The sequence below is a fragment of the Vespa velutina genome, chromosome 1, assembly GCF_912470025.1.
Source record: "Vespa velutina chromosome 1, iVesVel2.1, whole genome shotgun sequence".
In the NCBI taxonomy this organism is placed as follows: Eukaryota; Metazoa; Arthropoda; class Insecta; order Hymenoptera; family Vespidae; genus Vespa; species Vespa velutina.
Window position 1 is genome coordinate 4,453,542 of NC_062188.1, and position 19,085 is coordinate 4,472,626.

The following is a 19,085-nucleotide window of genomic DNA, read 5'->3' on the forward strand; positions in this document are numbered from 1 at the left end:
CTTATTCGTTTTTTACTTCATATTATTAAAATGTAGTTTTTTTTTTGTACAGTAGAAGTATGAATTCCATATTTTTTATAAAATCTTAATCACATTTACACCTTACTTTAATAATTCGTAAATAATTCTACGTAATGATCATATAAATTAGCTAATTTTGTCATCAGCGGAAACAAAGAATGGAAAGATGGAATATTATTTTGTTGTATAGTTAACTGATAACGTTCCAATGACCCCTTACTGAGAGCTATTCTATCCTTTTCTTCTGGATGACTATCCATCCACTGAGATAATCGTCCAATAGACCAACCTGCACTCTATAAATTAAAATATATACATTTTTTAAAGATTCGTATTACTTTTCTAATTATCTTAAAAAATAATAAAGCGATGGTTATAGAATTAAATAATTTACCTGATGTGGAGACAATAATTCAGGTGGTGCACCAGAAAATAAATGTAGAAGGATAAGAGATGGCGGTACACTATTTTCTGATGGATCTTCTAAAACTTTTTGTACCATATCTTCTGGCTTTTGTAATAGTAATGCTTTTAAAGCTCTTAATCTTCTATATTGTTGTTGTTCTAACAAACTTAACTGACCTCCACCACATAATGGTGATACAGCAAGCTCCATCTGAATATAAATCAATGTTTTTATTTTAGTAAGCTTCTTATTAAATAATATTTGTAATGATATTACAAATATCATACCTGAGTGAAATCCATAATTAATTTCTTTCTTCCAAAATCTGTTAATGGCCTCAATAAACAAGCATGTCTCATAAATAATTCAATGCATCTTGAAGCTACAGTCTTACAACTTAAAAATTAAATTTGTTAAGAAATAAAATAAAATATATTGTATTATAACAATTATAATAAAACTTCTTACCATTCAGTGACCACTGCTTGATTTTTATAAGGGATAAGGAATGTATTTACAGATCTTAAAATAAAACCTTGTAATTCACGCATGTATAATGAACAAGAAATATCTTTTCCAATAGGACTGTTTGCACTATAAAAACGGGATAAATTTAAGTCTAGTTAAATATACGAGTTTCATTGAGAAAATAATTTTAACTCACTCTCGAAAATCAGGGTCATCATGTATCGTTAAAATAATACTTTCGATTGCATCACTGATGGAAGCTAACAATGGTGAAAGTATACTTTTTGTTAATACATCTGATTCCTTGATTGCTGATGAAATAATTGTTGATCCTTCAACTGGTAAACCAGATGACAAGTTGGCAATTACACGATTTATTTGACTAGAAAGATAATGTAATAAATTTGCTAAGGTGACATTGGTTTGTTGTCCAGCTGTAGGAGAATCAATAACTTGGCTTGCTTCTCCACCTGTTATTAATCCTTGTTCACATTTTAAACAAAATAGTCGTATAGATTTGCTCACATTACGTGCCACCACAATGGACAAACAATCATCAACAAGTGAAACACTCAGTTCACTAAATATAAGAAAAAAGTTAATTAATAAACTTATTGGTAAGAAGTAATATTCAAATTATATATAATTACATACTTTGTTACAGTGCGAATTAAAGTATCAATTTCATCTTGATTTGGTAGATTTGTTCCACAGAACATGGTGTGTACAGGATCCAAGAGACGAGATACCGAACGAGAAAGGTATGCATTTTCAAATGATGACAAAACATTACGACTACACAAAAAATTAATTGTTTATCATGTACATTACAAAAGAAAAATTTGACTTTATCAGATTAGAATAATTGTTTACAATTACATACTTAATGTTATAAGTACCAAAACTTTGTGATCTATCCTTCAAGCGCTTACTTAAGTCTAAAAATAATCGTAAGAATTTTGGATATTCTCCTTCCAAGGCCTGTTTTACAAGTGATGATTCTAGAAAATTTTAATATAATTATAACATTATTTAAATACGAATAAAAAACAAGAAAAACCTTTACCTTGTGCACGTGCAATAAGTACTTCACTCAATAGTTGATTAACTTTCAGCCAAAATGTTTCAGATAAGTTATTGAATTCTTTTGCATGATTTTCCAGCAATGTTTTTTGTAATAATTCGATCTACATGAACAAGTATTTGCTTTAATACTACTGAATATGAATATATATATATATAATGTTAATTCTAATTAAGTTATCTTTTACTTGTATACACTGCAAAAACAAAGTGTCTTGAAAAAGTCTTTCAAGATTTTCCCAAATACGTGTACGTAAATTCCCTGACGTTCCTGGTGTAGGTGTTGAAGCACGACCTGGAGCTACTTTTTTTATTATATCTTGACTTTTAGATAGGAGAACATCAAAAGATTCTATGGTATTTTTCTTGATATTGGCTAAATTATTTTCAATAGTTATTTCTATTGCTTCATTTACAATCCCTAAGTTCTGAAATACCTGTACAGCTGTACTGACCTATTCGTTACAAATGTCATAGTCAATATCATGATCTATAAAATAAAAATATATATATATATATAATTTTTTTTTTTTTTTTTTTTTTTTTACATACCTTAACTCTATCCATTGTCTGTAAACCTTGAGTTAATGTATGAGTAGCTACTCTTTTCACAACTGCCCTATGAGCTTTAACAGCTTGTTGATCGTCAGCAATTATATCTAAGCCATTTAAATCTGTATCCGTCATTAATTGCTCTGTATATAAATTTATATAAAATTAATAAATATAGTAATTTATTTTTATTAGAAAAATTAAAGTAAATTATTTGAACTCCAAAGTACCAAGTTCGTGTAAATTATTTGCTACTTTTATTATATCTGGACCTTGAATAACATTTGTCATTTGTGAACCTAAACGTTTTGATAAATGTTGCATTCTTGCTACTCTTCGTAAAAGATCAGATGTTTCATGAAGACGTGACAATACTATTGCTTGAGTTTCAATTCTATTAAATGGTTCTATTATTTTCCCACGTAAACGTTCTACAGCTAGTAACAAATTCTGGAAAATAATATTTAATTAACAAAAAACGTTTTTTTTTAATTTCATTTTACATTAATTTTATTATTTTTCTACTTACTTGTACATGAGCTTGCATTATTGAAAGTACATCTTCTAATTTTTCAACCCATATTGCTTGTGATAACAAATCTTCATAATTTGCAAGTACTTGGTTTTGTAATTCAGATCGTAAAACTTCAATAGCTGAAAAGTAAGAAAATCAGAACAGTAAAATTTGTTTAGTTATAAAATACAGTTATAAAGATAATTTATTTTAATGAACCAACTAAATAAATACTTTACCTTGTCCTAATTTATTTAGTTGTTGAACTACTGACAATACTTTGTCAATCTCTGTATTCTTTAAATCACCATTCAAGAATTGTTTAAAGAATTCTAAAAAATAAATGAACAAATGTATTGGGTTATAAAAATGTAAATAATCCAAAATACGAAACACTTAAAGCACGCACCGTCATTTTCTATAACTTCTAAAGTCAAGATTTTTTCACTCATTTTAAATCACAATAATACATAAATTAATTAATTCCTTTAATTTTGATAAATTTTTTCAATATATGTTAAAGTTTACATCAACTTCCACGTAGAATAAACTGACAATACAATATAATGGAAGTTAAATTTTAGCAGAGGAAAGAAGTTTTACGCATGCGCAAATTACGTATAAATATGGCTGATGCAAAAACCGCCAAAATCTACAACCTGACTATAAAAGTATTTCTGTGCTTTCTTCCTTTTTAAAAACAATATAATATTCCATTAGAAGTGAAAATTTTGTATATTGTACGGATAAAATTCATATTTTAAATATATATATAAAATAATTTATACATTATCTAAATTTTATAAAGGTATACTAAAATAAAACTTCATATTGTTTTTTGTACTTAAGTCAATATATTTCTTTTAGAGAAAATGGATTTGGATACAACATTCAATTGTTGTGGAAAAGTAAATTTGAATGATTGGCAATTAAATAAAACAAGTCTATTGTTAAGCGGAGAATTGGATAAGGTGTTCTTTCCATCAGAAGAATATCCTTTCTATTCTGTTGATATAGAACTTTTCAACAATATTGTACCTGCAAATACTGTCATATTAAATATTAACCACTTTGTGAAATGCATGGAGTAAGATATCAAATCAACATATTTTGTTATTTATTTTTCTTCGTTATTTTATAATAATAAAATTATATTTTTTATAATAGAATGCAGTTAAAGATATTCAAAAGATACGAAAATTATGGTCATACTTTGGATGTAACTAATAGTATAGATTTTTTTTCTATGAGAAAAGCAGTATGTCGACTTATTTCATATGTGCGTACATACATGAATAGGTAAATTTTTCTTTTAAATTAATTTCCTTTTTTATTGTACTATTTTAACTTTTCTTTTTATTATAGTATAAAATGGGATTATTATAAACTGAGAATTATAAATCCTGCTATTGAAGAAGGTTTAGATATATTATTTTCAACTATAAAAAGATTTCTTGGCAGACTAAGAGATATTCCAGAATCTATATTTCATTATGCTGCATCCAACTTAGGCAATAAGGTAATTATTTTGAAAAATTAAATTCTTTGAATATATACTAATGTTATGTTGCTTTATTTTAGTGTGTACAACCAGAATTTCATTTGTACCATCTTCATTTAGATTTAAGATGGTTGTATATAACATTAATATATATGCGTAATGTACATTGGCAATATTCTGAAGAATCTGGCATAGATGATATTGAAAATGTTTATAGATTAATTATCAGTGATCTTATTTATATTTCATGTAAAATATTCGAAAGGGTAAGAAAATTTATGTAAAAAATGTATAAAATTCATATTGATATAAATTATTTATATTTTCTTAGATTCCTTTAACAGATTTACGTCAAAAAACACCATACAGTTGTACTTGTATGCGAGAACTATGGCTTATGCTTCAGATTTTTATTGATGAATTAGCAAATAGAATGCAAATCACAGTAATTATTTTTTTATTCGCACAATAATAACATATTAATTTTTAATTATTGTATATTAATATATTAACACATTTATGTGGTTTTAGTCATTTTGGGATCATATAAACTTTTGTATAAATACTATGCTAGATGAAAGCAAACATCAGAACAGTTTGATTTATTGGAATAAAGACACAGAATGTTCTTTGCTTACTTACAAGAATCCTGAATTATTTTGTATTTGGATGATATATCATTTTACTCTTTTATATGGCTATAATAATGATGGTATATATTTGCATACTAATTGTTCCCGGGTAATGTATATAAATTTAATATAAATTTGCAATTATGTACAATATATACAAATAATGTATTTATAAACAAATGCTTTAATATAATTTACTGATTCATTAAATCTTTTTTACAGATTCGTTTTAACTATGAACAAGTTGAAAAAATTTTGAAAGCTTATGTTTCTAAAGGTGGAAAAGATGGTGAAAGAGATGAAATAGATGAAGAATTGCAAGTAATGATACCATTATTACGTATCCTAATTACAGATTGGTGGCCATCACGAATCCCAATTGTTTCTCTTTTATGGGATTGTTTCCATAAAAGATTAGATCAACCTTTTTTATTACAAACATCTGGTCCATGGACTTTATCTCTTGAAAAGTATATCACTAATTTCATTATCATACATCTTATTTAGCTTCTTAAAAAAATCCTTTTTTGTGATAGAAAAACTCCCATGGATATATTTAAACATATTAAGGACAGAATTGATGGTAATTTTGAACAAGTGAAAGAGTCTAGTTATGGAATGTTTTTAAGATTATTAGGTAAAAAATATTTAATATAATTATATATATAATTATATTGTATATATATATATATATCTATTTTATATATAAAAAATATACATTTTTTGTAGGGTCCTTTTTAAAAAAAAATTATGATAGTAACGATACAAAGTATTGGAATCAAATCAAAGGTCGTGTATATTCCAAATTTTCTAAAAGTAAAGTCCAAGAATTTTCTGAAACAGGTCTATATAATTTTCTTTCGCTGTTTCTTACCTTAGCTGTAACTGCAGATACTCTAAATGTAGTAAGTCTTATGAAGAATATTATTATTATTATTATTATTATTATTATATTTTTGATATTTTTATAATTCAAAATTTTATGATTCTTTATAGTCTACAGTAATGCTTGATCTTTTACCATCTGTACACAATATCAATAATGAAAATGCCAGGAAATGTAATTTAATTTGGAAAGGAAGATTAGTTATCTTATTGTTATTCAATGAACTTAGACTGAATTTCACCCATGTAATAAATAACATTACAGAAACGGTAATAGATGGATGAAACGTTATAATATAATATATTCATTATTTATTGTATTTATTCATTTCTATAATAGGTAAATATCATAAGTTGTCATAAAGATGAAACGTCTCGTTCCATGATGATAAATTTTGTTGATATATTAAACATTATCTTTTCATCTGACACAACATTGGAATTAGGTGAACATTTATTCATCGGTGGTTGGATCGATCGTTATTTATTAGAATGTTCAAAAAATAGAGTACATTCTGTAATAAAAATTCTGATCTGCATTTTCAAAAAATGCAATTATTTGAAAATGTTCAATAATAATTTAGGTATTATGTGTATATAAATGTTCAATAATAATTAGGCTTTTATATCGTCATGTTTTAATTATATTATAATATATATTAATTAATTCAAATTCATTTACAGAATATGTTTCTAAAATGCTAGATGCTTTGTGGTCTAACGTTGCTTGTAGAGTACGACAACTTGCTTTTGATCCATTACTTATGGGAGATCATTATCATGATCTTGCAAGACTTGCAGTTGCTTTTACGTTAAATGCTCTTAAAGAGCCAGGATTAGCAAAAAAGTACAAACATTCCGCAGCATCCTTGTTTCATCATTTTGCAACATCTTTAATTGTAAAAGATATAAGGTAATTTTATTTTCTGTTTATATATATAAATTATCATAATAGAATATATTTTTTAAATAAATATTAAATTTTTATAAATTTTTTTCTAGAATCACACGATATTATTTAATGTTAATACTTCAAAAAGAAGAAGACATACACCTTTTAAAGAAAGAGATTAAAAATCTTGATCTTATATTTATACAAGTTAGTATAAAATTTTATTTTATATTATATTTTTATCTGAAATATAATATTTATTTTAAATATTTGAAAATTAATTTGTAGGCATGGATAAAATGTTCTATTTTGGGATATGATGAAAATTGGACAGAAATACAAATTTTACAAAATTATATAGCTCAATTGAATGAAATTAGAGAAATTTTTGTTACAGATCAGGATTTTAATGAATTCAAGAATAATAAAGAAGCTATATTAATATTTATAATGTCTTCAATGAGAAAACGAAAATCACTACAGGTAATTTAATTGTAAGTTTTGTGTTAATATTATTATTTGTGTGTTCTAACTATTAAAGTAATATATATATATAAAATAATATATGAAGTATATATATATATGTACATTCTAATATTTTAGAATGAGCAACAAAAAGTACAATTTGATATAAGGTACAGATCGTATTTCAATAATATAGATAAATGGATAATCTCATCTATAACAGAAGAATCTCAAGAAACGGAGCTTGCTTTTTGGATTTATAGATGTGTAGGAACATTAATTCTGTGTTCTTCACCTATGTTTTATGTGAAGGTATAAAAATATATTTAAAAAACTACAATTTTTTAGTGATTCTTAGTAGTTTTCTAATTAATAAATATAATTATAAATGAATATCCTGTTTATATATAGAATCAACCAAACAGCATGTTGAAGGTTTTATTACATAAAATTGCCCTTCCAACAGAACAATCTCCTCAATGTTATATCAAGAACTTATGTAAAAGAATATTTTCTATGATAATCCTTGGATTAGAATCTTTGAATATTAAAAGTGACATTTCATTACAAGTATTAACTAGAAACTTATTTGATCAATATATTTCGATTTTAATAACAGAAGATAGTAGTGGAAATTTTAAAGTATCTGATACATTACTGAAGTGTTTCCATGATGCGAAAGCAGATTTTTCACATCTTCTTTTTGAAATGCTTATGACATTGTTTTTTACAATATCGTCTGAAAATAATATGCATAAGCATAATCATTTGGTATGTATATATTAAAATTTCTAAGAGATTATTAATAAAATTATTTTATCTAATTACATTATTCATAACTCTTCATTTTGTAGGTATCATTACTCTTGAAAACTTTATTAAAAGGAGGTAAAATGTATCCAATTAACATAATAGAACTAATTGTAACAATTTGCGTACCTCATATCATTACTTCTTATTTAAAAGTCCATGATCATCATCCACATAAACATCATGCTATTGATTTCATGAATAGCATTTTCACGAATCATTATTATAAGGAGAATGCTTTTATAAGGTATAAATCTATTATTTAATTATAATGAAGTTATATTAAATGATAACCCCAAATTTCATTTTTATTTACAGAGAAAAATTGATGAACATCTTATCTGATATTATACAGAGGTATCTTACAACATATCCTCAGTCTTTGTTTGAATTTATGCGTTCAATTGCATCTTTAAAGATTGGTGTTATAAAGGTTTTACTTCCACAAATCGAATCTATTATAATTGATCTTGAAAAATATAAACGTCCTAATGCTGCATCTTTAAGGTAAAAATTGAAATCATATTTTTTTCTAAACTATATTGTGATATGACTTTTATATTTCAATATATTCCTATTAAATGTATTTTTTTCAGATATACATGGAACCAATTTCAAAATTTCATACGGAACATGGAAAATAAGCAGTAATAAGATTGAAAATTTATTAATAAATAGTAAGTAGTACAATTAGAACTATTTAAATTTTGTACCAATTTTAAAGATAGATTATTCTAATATCTTTTTTTTGTTTTTTTTTTTTTTTTTTTTTTTTTTTTTTTTTTTTTTGAAACGATAAATCTAATAACTTACATTTGCAAATATAGCAATTATTACATTATGTTAAAATAATGAAAATAATTAACTTAAAACAACCTGAACATAATTGTTTACACATATTAGCGATAGAAAATCAACCTAAAAAAGGGACTAATATCGTATGTAAGATTCCATAATAATAAGTGAACTATAGTACCGACACAATATTTCTTACATAATATACAGTAATTTCATTTAATATGTAAATTAGTTATAAGGAATAACTAAATTATTAACTGAAGTACATATACTTTTTGTGTTCGTATAATGCTTTCAGCTATTTTCGATGCGAATGTCTTGAACGATGATGTTTTAATGGTGTAGTTGTAGCGCGGGGGGGCGATCGTCATCCAATTAATTCTAATCGAGATACAGCGTTACGAACGGCATTACGTAATGTTTGTTCTGTATTACTACTCAACAATGACTCAAGCCTTTCAACATAATTATCAATATTTTGTAATGTTGCACCTTCGTGTGTACCTAAAATTTATGTAATAACAATCATTCATTGTTATTAATCATTTTTACTATATATTTTTTATACCATGATATTAGACAAATGAAATGATTAATTAAATAATAACCTGGTAAAGGAATGGTTGCAAAACACCCTGCTAATTGTGCACGTAAAGAATCTAAATGGCGTTGTAATGCTTGATTTGTTGTACGTTGTTGATTTGTTTCAGATTCTAAACGATTTACAGCTGCATATAAGCTATCCACATGTCGTTGTAGTACAGCATTTTGTGCTTCATAATCTGATGTAGCTTTTCTTAATTGCCTTAATTCAGCTTCACATGCTAGTTAACAGTAAAAAGATATTGATGCATGTGCAACATAGACGCAGGCAAATATGTATAAAATTGTATATTTTATAATATATTGGTAATATATGTATAATTCAATCTATACTATTTACCTTTATTGTGATCTAAAAATTCTTCTGTAAAAATGGGAATATCAAAACCTGTGAAATCATTGTCCTTGTCTTGTTGCACGTCCTAGATAATAATATTTTTTAAGTCTTTTTTACAAATACAATTCTTATTGTTATCTTGGAGACATATCTATACATTAAGAACTACATACAATCTTAGTAAATTTAGTAAATATACAGAATTGCATACAATTTTAGTAAATACTCACATTTTGTTCAGTATTTATATCTGTTCCATTCCGTTCTTTTTTGTTTTCAGTATGTTTCTCTGAAGACTGTTTCTCAGAAAAAATACGGTATGCCTCTGTTTGTTTATAATCACTAAATTCACGATTATATCGTTCTTTATCTTGTTCAGCTGCATCTAAGTATTGCTATAAACAATATCTTGCTTGTAAAATGAATGTTTAGTTTTTTAAGGTCAAAAGAATAATATTCTAACCTGTTTTTGATCTGCTGGTAATGTACTCCATTCTGAAGCAAGAAGTTTTGTGATCTCAGCAAATGATAAAGTTGGATTGTCACTTCTTACTTTTTCTCTCCGATCATTTAAGAATCTATATAAATCAGTAAATAAGGTAAATAGTCTTTGATAACATTTCTAGAAGTGATTGATATTATATTACCTAAAGTAACCAGTAAGAGGTTGTTTTGGAGCTGTAGCATCTCTTGGAGTTTTTTTACGTTTTTTTGCTCTATTAGTAACATTGACATTACTATTTCCAGTACCAATGATGGCAGTATTTTTTTTAACACTATTATCGCATAATGAATCAGGTGCTTTATCTTCTGCACTCCCTGGTGATTTGTCTGATATACATAATAATTTGACATATAAATGTACATAATAATTTTAAATAAATAATCTTAATAAATAAATACATAAGTTATTGAATACAATTAAAATAAAACAATTACTGGCATGTTCTTCAGTTTCTCCATTGTAAGTCGGTTGTTCTGTTCCACCGTTACTCTCAGAAATTTCATTTGTTACAATCGTTTCACTCATTTTGTTGAAAATATTCTCATTGATAGATGTTATATCGTCGATAAATGTTTTATTAATTTCCTTCTTTCAGGTGATGACTGTTTAGAACAGTATCGTTTGTTTCATGCTGTTTTAACATCACAATAAAATAAAAATAATAAAGGAGAATTTTTCAATATATATGTGTACACATGACACGGATATATAATCACAGAACAAGAGTAGTTGTGTATACATTAATCACTTTATATTCATACACTACTTTAGTATAACTTACATACAAACCATTTATTAGGTTATGCCATAGAAACATATATCATTTCATTATTTAAAAGTAATCCTGCATCAAACGACATTTAAAATAAAATGATCTCACAAATATTGTTAATGATAAAAAGTATATATTCTTAAGAAATGTTCACGTTAAAAACAGAAATACTTTAAATTTACTGATCGTATCGCGTCAAAATTGTCGCGCCGCGTCATTATTCATTCCATACAGTATAGCCAACATTCTAATATATTATCCAAAGTATTTATGTTAAATATTTTTATTTTAAATTGTTACAAGTCTGTTTTTTCCGTACTTTGAAACAATGAAGTTGTTTCGAATGAATAAAAAATTTTTTCAGTGCTACCAAACGAATTTGTGGATGAAACTGCTTATGAAATTTGAAAAACGATTAAATAAACTGGTCGAATGATTTATGAATAACGGATTCTTCTATGGTGAAAACTCAAAGTGATTTCTAATTAGGAGTTATAATACGTGAAAAATTTGTATACAATAATATAAGTTATAAGTTGAAAAAGTTAATTTTAGTGAACATTAGATCATTTTAAAGAATATCCTGTAATCATGAAAGGTAAATTTTACAAATTATGGTTATGCTAAATTTCTAATTATGAATCATGCTTTCTTATACAATTTAATTCTCTTTAAATTTAGAAATAAATATTAAATATTTAAGAATATATTCCATCGTTTTATTTATAATGTTTTTATGTTCTATTTGTTCAATTCAAATTTACACAGTACTTGTAATGTTTTATCTTGTTATTAGAAAATATTTTAGTTTAATTTTTATATGTTAAAATGTTATATCATTTAAAATATATTAATAAATTTAATAATTTATATTTATATTAATAAATATATTAATAAAAATTAACTAATAAAAATAATTAATATATTTCATTTTAGGCAATAAGAAAAATTATGATAAGAAAAAAAACATGCTTTCTATAATACATATTACAAAGAAACATAGTATAAATGAACATGTAATAAAAGATAAAAAGTATTTCAATACGGCTATTGCATTATCTGACACTACGTATTCTATAAAACATGGAGAGATACAAACATGCAATAGTAATATAAAAAGATTGCAAAAAAATTTATGTAAGCCTGTATCAGTAGTAATTCAACGTTTATCTCAAGAAACGTTTAAGAAATACTTGTATACTACAAAGAATCAATATAAACCTAAAAGAAGCAATAAGACAAGAAGTATTATACGATCTAAATATAAACAGATTGATATTTTATCAAGAAAATTCAAAAAACAAACGCTACAATTAAATAATGACATTAGTAATATTTTTGATACAAATAATAAATCTGAAAATACTTCTTTGAATTTCACAAATAATATTTGTATTGATGAATCAGATAATGACAAAAAAAACGATGACCAAAGAATAAATAAGAAAGAGGTTTTAAAAAACGTCCAACCTGTTGTGGTGTTATCAAATCAAGTAGATGAGAATAAATTAAAAAGTATGAAAAATGTTCAAAAAACTTCGGAGCATTTACTTTTTCCAGAAAATATCATAGATAATAACTGTAAACAAAACAGTTATGCACATGATGATACAAAATCTGTTTATTCTTTGCTAAAGATGAATGATGAACTGCCTCCTATAAAAGAAGCAGATAAAAATGAAAAATATTTAGGCAAATGGAAATATAAAAGAAAATATATGTCTCATGAAGAATCGAATGATATATTGAATTCTGTAAAAAATCGAAAAAAAAGAAAGAAAAAGATCAAATTACATCATAAAGATCTTGAACAAACTATAGTCTTAAATAATTTTAAATCAATTGATAATGAAGTTACAATAAATAACTTAAACATTACTGATTCAAAAGTAATGTTAACTAAACTAGAAAATGTGTATGATAATAAATATATTATAAACTGGAAAAAGAAATGTCCACAACAATTTCTTTTGTATCAAAATTCACAGTTTATTGAACAGCAGAAAGATTCTCCTATAAATATATTACCTACAAAGACTATAGATAATTCTAACAAAGATGTTACAAAAGATAGTGAAAGTAATATGAATACAGAAATTGGATTAAATTCATGTATTTTACCATTAAAGTATAAACAGCCTAAAAATTTAAAAGTTCTCTTAGTGAAATTAGAAAAATTGGGAATTCCTCTTAAAGAACAAAATTTAGTTTCAAAAGTAGAACATTCAACAGCACAGTATATTGATCATTTTAAAATGAACTTCTTTAATCATTCCAGTGATATACTTGTTCGTAATGAATGTGAAGTTAGTAGTACAAATAAAGAAAGTATTGATGAAGCTTTAACACAATTGAATCCTTCTGAAAAAGAAAATAATATAATGATCAAACATCCTTTATCCAAATATGCTGAACCAAATCCATCAATTATACAATTGGAACATAATTGTTCTTCTCCAAAAAGGATTTTACAGAATGTATACAATTTAGAAAAATTTTCAGAGATATCTTCATGTTCATCTGAAAAGTCTAATGTAAATATGAAATATCCAGGAATATGTACACCATCAATAAATGAAATAGAAGGAATATCTAAGTCATCAAAATCACCACGGATTATCCAGGATGAAATTATTTCACCAAAAATGTCGCTATTAAAAACGCCTTTACAAAGATATTTAGATAGAGTTCCCTTAAATTCTTCTCCAACAGAAGTTAATTCATTAACTATATCAGATGAAACGTTACAAAGAAATACAAAATTAAAGGAAACTCAGACATTACCATCACTGATTTCAAAACAGAACGTTTTTTCAAAAAAATGTGATGAGACATTAAAACTGACAAGTGAAATTGATTGTGAAAATTCAACAATTCTACAGAATAATGAAAAAACTCTGATTGATAATGACAAACAAAATACATTAGAAAAAAATACAGATCAAGAATTAAGTCAAATAGAAGATTTACCACTTTTCATTGTTGATGAAAGTTCTAATATAAATTGTTTAACAAATGAATCAACAACCTCTATTTTAAAAGATACTGCTACAAAGGGTATGTCTGTAGATAATATTTCAACTGAATCAATAATATTACATGATATAGAAAACAGTATAAAAGATATTGGTTTATTGAACGAATCTTTAATAAATAAGGATTCTAAAAAGATAATTTCTAATGGTGATGTAAAAACGAAAACAGATGTTAGTAATATAACAGATGTTAGTAATACAAACTTACCAAAAAATGTGCAAACAAAAGAAGTTAATATACTTCAATCAAATATTATTACGTCAGATAATACTATTCCTTATGAATGTATTGCTTGTGATTCATCCTTCATAGAATTTAAAACACTTCAATCACATCTAAAGAAATGTTTGAAGAAAAGAAAAAATAGTGTAAATGATAACAATGTGGTACTTAAAGTGTCTAAGGATAATGACAATATCCTAGATATATGTAGTGATAAAACAGAATCAAATTCACAGGAACTCGATAATAGTAGTTCAGTATTGTCAACATTTCCCTCGATGATTTCCTCGATTTCTATCAATTCTAAAATTAAAACAAAAAAACTTAATCATGAAAATCAACAAAAGGACAAACATTCACGTCGTAAAGTATTCAAATACAATAATAAAAATACTCAATGTACTGTCTGTTTAGAAGTCTTTGATTCAATAATAAGTCTCTCAAATCATATTTATAGCCATACTGAAAAAGAATTGCAAAAAGCATATCAAATTGCCAAAAGCAAACAGGGATTGAAAAATGGAAGTGATAGCAATATTACTACTGATTCAAGTGAAAAAACACAAACATCTACTAGTGAATCTTCAAGCACATTACCTGTAGATAGTACGACGATCGAATCATTGCAGTCTGATATGGAAAATGAGAAAGTTGAAAATATAACAAACGAAATTATTTCAAAGGAAAAAATGAAATTAAATGAAAATCAATCGAAAGAAGTAGAAAATTCTTTGGAACCATCGACAATAGAAACTAATAAAGAAGTATCAATGACAATTTCTACAGTTCATAAAAGAAATTCAATCAAATTTTGTGCATGCCATAAAAATGAATTTGAAAACAAACCATCTATTGAACTAATTTTACTTTGTAATATCTGTAATATTTTATTCCAAACCAGGGAATGTTTTGAAGCCCATTTTGAAAACGAGGAGACATATTTATGTAACACGAAACGATTAACTAGTAGAGAACCAAAATTGTATTGCAGTATTTGTCAAGTAATATTGTATTCATTTATTGGTATGCGTCAACATATGGAAAATCATTTAAAAAATTTTCAAAGTATCAAACTGTTTTGTCATATTTGTAAGATACGTTTTATTGGTATGGGTCCTATATTTAATCTACACTGGTTCAATCACATAAGAAATGTTTGTTATGTAGCTTCTATGTCAAATTTTCCTAAAATATCGATAGTGGATTCGACAAGTGAGGAATGGTCAATTATTACTTCAGATCAATTCAAGTATCTTATAGTGACAGAACATATTTGCGATGTTTGTAATGCACAGTGCTTTTCGAAGAATCAATTAAAAATTCATAAGTCATCTTGTACAGAAAATTCAAAATTACCTAGCATAGTGCCTGCAAATGATCACAAAAATCAAAGTATTCACTCGAAATTAAATTTACATTTGTCTTGTAATATTTGCAATCTCACATTTTCACAAAAATCTTTGTATGAAGAGCATATTGCAACTCATAAAAATAATTTGCGATCACAATACATTTGTTCGTCAGCAACTGATATAAAAAAGACGTATTTCTGTAATATTTGTAAAAACGTTTATGAAAACTTAAAGGAATTCATGATACATTGGCAAAAACATAATATGATACGTAAGAGTCTCATGCATAATCAAGCCAAAACAGATTTCTCCAATCTGAAATCATATTTAGAAAATTCAAAGGAATACAATACAACAATAATAAATAATACTTCCTGTCAAGTGACTAATCACAAAATGGATTTTACTTGTAAGATTTGTAATTTAACTTTTGACTCAAGCGAAGCTTTACATAAACATATTTGTACTCGCAATAAGGAGTTTCCAAATTTGATCACAGTTCATTCAAATAATGCATGCAATGATTCAAACGAACAAAAAATTTCTTCGGTATATCCGACAGAATTAGAGCCTAATTTAATAAAACCTATGATTATTTCTGCTCAATTAACGAACGAAATAAAGACAAATGATAGCGCAGATCCTGTAAATGAGAACATACTCGAAGTAATTGAAAACGAAAATTCTACGATCAACCAGACAATTGATTCATCGAAATCATTGACAAATTCAAAATCAATAGAATCTGTTAAAACTGAATTTGATGATATATCTGTGAGTGACAATCGAAGTACTATTGATCAAGATTTAGAAAGTCTTTTATCGATCAGCGATGTGAAAACCGACGACTCGAACGTAACCGAAATTAATTATTTTGTGAAAAACAATAAATCATCTACTTTTATGAATAAATCAGAAGAGAAGGAAAGAACAACTGCTTGTAACGTAAATAATGATTTGGATAAGTGTGATAATATAAAAGATTCAAACAACAAAAACACAGTGATAGTTAAATCAACTATTGATTTGAAAAAGAAGGATGTTCTTGTTAACAATCCTCCATTATCTGAAAACATTAATATAAATGAAACACAGGATAATGTTAAGCCGGCAGAACTTAAAATCTCAGAGAAAAATCAGAATAACTTCAAAGAAACCGTGAAACCGACGACCTTTCAATCAAATAATTCTACCGAAACGAGTGAAGAGTCGGTAAAGACTAAAAAATACTTACGCGTAAAGAATATTTCAGAATTGATAGACCAAAAGTTAAAATACAATTCTTATAATAAAAATGGCCAAGATGGAAATGCTGATATTCTAACATCTTCATCTGTGGCCATGGATTTGTCAAATCAGAAACAAACTAAGAATTTAAACATCGAGCCACATCCAGTTATAAGAGAATTAAATACCAAACAGAACTCTGTACCGGGCTCTTCGAAAGCTTATAAAATGATTATTATAGATCATTCACTTACTGAAAAACAAGCGGTTTACGTTCCTCATTATGAATCAAACAGCCCGAAACAGGGCTTTGTTTGTTCAGGATCACTAGAAAAAACAACGTGTATACCAGCACCACAATCAAGACAAGAAGCAACATCACAATCAGGACAAAAAGCAGCATCAATACTAAAACCACAATCAGGACAAAGAGGAATACCAATGTCAGTACAACAATCAACACATAGAGCAACACCAGAATCAGGACAAAGAACAACACCAATACCAATAATACCACGATCAGGACAAAGAATAACACCAATATCAATAATGCCACAATCAAGACAAAAAGCAACATCAATACCATATTCAGCACAAACAACAACATTAATACCAGTACCATATTCAGCACAAACAGCAACAGCAATGCCAATATTACGATCAGCGTTATCATCATCAGTAACACCTTTTAGGGCTCCTTACACATCTCAATCACAAGTTTCTAACGTTCAATATGCAAGTGTCAAACCAGTTACTACAAACCCATATACAATGAATCCAAGAATAATTAAAGCTGTTACGTATGTTCCATCGTTAATAATACAACCACAAAATGTGTCTCACAATCAAAGCACATTAATTGCCTCATCGTCATCGATCTTGACGAATTCTTCAGCTAATAATTATATGAATAATACTTATGTGGCTCAGAGAGATAACATTGCATTATGTAAGACTACATCTACATCCATGATATCCAATTTACAGTTAGCAAATAATTTTTCTAACCAAAATATGCGGATGGGACAACCGCATGATACTCATAGTACAGTAAAGATGCAGAATGCAGTTCATAATACGTGTAGTAATAGAACAGCCAAAGTAATGTCTGTCAACATGAGATCACGGAATAGTATAGAATTATATACGAACAATGAAATCTCTAGTCTTCCAGTGTCATCTGATCATAATTATTATTATAATACTTCTAATGTCAAGTATTCTTCCACGAATGTAAGAAATTTGAATATGATGCAAATGCAATATTCTAAGCAAGATAATAATCTGACAAATAACGGGATTAGTGTACAAAGACAATCGAATAATCTATTGCAAATGTCCACTGTCTGTCAGCCAGTTGTCTCAGATTCTCATTCTGTGATGTCTCTTCAACAACCACATGTTCATGATCAGCCTAGCACAAATGTAGGAAGTTCTCAATTTATGCATTCTTTATATACATGTAAATTTTGTCCAAAGCCGTTACACTTTTCAACGGTAGAAGAGCTTGATTATCACTTGAATCTTTATCATAAATTTTTCTGTAGTATTTGTAACGTACGTTTGTACAGTCCAACTGAAATAGATATTCATAAGTTGAAGCACGAATCATTGTTGTTATAAAGTATGTTTCATAGTTGAAGCTTAAACGATATCTTTGCAAATGCTCGAAGCGGTGAAACATGGTATTGTTATTCAATATGTAATAATTTAAGAAAATGTTTAATTAATCATTGACATGATTAACTTGTAAAGTATTATCACAATGAATTTAACTAATCTTCTCCTTGATATAAATTTTGTAGTAATTGTGATAATATTTTTATTTGTATAGTTTTTTTATTCGTCTAGACTTTTACTTGTGTAGTGTTTTTATTCAATAAATATTATATATTTAGTTTTATTCAAATTATTAAATAATTTTATATAATTTCTGACGGAAGTCTTATTATTTCTGAATAAAAATGACATTTTCATTCCTTTATCTTGTATTTAATCTATTGT

The 19,085-nt window shown here is 26.4% G+C and overlaps 4 protein-coding genes across 7 annotated transcripts; 2 read left to right on the forward strand and 2 right to left on the reverse strand.

Annotated features, from left to right (window-relative positions):
- Positions 1-4: 4 nt before the first annotated feature.
- LOC124956201 (conserved oligomeric Golgi complex subunit 5) lies at positions 5-3,628 on the reverse strand. 2 transcript variants are annotated; one of them, XM_047511696.1, is made up of 14 exons: positions 3,454-3,628; positions 3,284-3,376; positions 3,060-3,184; positions 2,803-2,980; positions 2,531-2,673; positions 2,167-2,433; positions 1,962-2,082; positions 1,779-1,896; positions 1,550-1,690; positions 1,092-1,475; positions 896-1,021; positions 715-823; positions 416-637; positions 5-317 (listed from the first exon to the last, which is right to left on the reverse strand). In XM_047511696.1, exons 1-14 carry the CDS (start codon positions 3,494-3,496, stop codon positions 108-110), a joined length of 2,280 nt encoding a protein of 759 aa, XP_047367652.1. In that variant the 5' UTR covers positions 3,497-3,628; the 3' UTR covers positions 5-107. The 2 variants fall into 2 exon arrangements, with proteins under 2 accessions (XP_047367652.1, XP_047367643.1); XM_047511687.1 differs by having other exon boundaries at positions 2,761-2,980.
- Positions 2,673-9,008, forward strand: LOC124956145 (protein MMS22-like). 2 transcript variants are annotated; one of them, XM_047511583.1, is made up of 20 exons: positions 2,673-3,784; positions 3,912-4,131; positions 4,212-4,343; positions 4,410-4,563; positions 4,626-4,811; positions 4,877-4,990; positions 5,077-5,286; positions 5,400-5,647; positions 5,714-5,814; positions 5,907-6,082; positions 6,174-6,332; positions 6,403-6,646; positions 6,747-6,975; positions 7,065-7,161; positions 7,243-7,437; positions 7,558-7,731; positions 7,831-8,190; positions 8,274-8,476; positions 8,548-8,736; positions 8,826-9,008. In XM_047511583.1, the coding sequence occupies exons 2-20, from the start codon at positions 3,917-3,919 to the stop codon at positions 8,878-8,880; spliced, it is 3,441 nt and encodes a 1,146-aa protein (XP_047367539.1). In that variant the 5' UTR covers positions 2,673-3,784; positions 3,912-3,916; the 3' UTR covers positions 8,881-9,008. The 2 variants fall into 2 exon arrangements, with proteins under 2 accessions (XP_047367539.1, XP_047367548.1); XM_047511592.1 differs by lacking the exon at positions 2,673-3,784 and having other exon boundaries at positions 4,116-4,131; positions 4,212-4,323.
- LOC124956225 (high mobility group protein 20A) lies at positions 8,219-11,488 on the reverse strand. Of its 2 annotated transcripts, none has more exons than XM_047511736.1 (8): positions 11,262-11,488; positions 10,907-11,103; positions 10,615-10,798; positions 10,431-10,545; positions 10,198-10,362; positions 9,971-10,052; positions 9,636-9,851; positions 8,219-9,531 (listed from the first exon to the last, which is right to left on the reverse strand). In XM_047511736.1, the coding sequence occupies exons 2-8, from the start codon at positions 10,995-10,997 to the stop codon at positions 9,395-9,397; spliced, it is 990 nt and encodes a 329-aa protein (XP_047367692.1). In that variant the 5' UTR covers positions 10,998-11,103; positions 11,262-11,488; the 3' UTR covers positions 8,219-9,394. The 2 variants fall into 2 exon arrangements, with proteins under 2 accessions (XP_047367692.1, XP_047367697.1); XM_047511741.1 differs by having other exon boundaries at positions 11,254-11,488.
- Positions 11,489-11,645: 157 nt separating this feature from the next.
- On the forward strand, positions 11,646-19,065 carry LOC124956139 (putative histone-lysine N-methyltransferase 1). The gene is made up of 2 exons (XM_047511579.1): positions 11,646-11,842; positions 12,181-19,065. The coding sequence occupies exons 1-2, from the start codon at positions 11,836-11,838 to the stop codon at positions 18,702-18,704; spliced, it is 6,531 nt and encodes a 2,176-aa protein (XP_047367535.1). The 5' UTR covers positions 11,646-11,835; the 3' UTR covers positions 18,705-19,065.
- Positions 19,066-19,085: the final 20 nt, after the last annotated feature.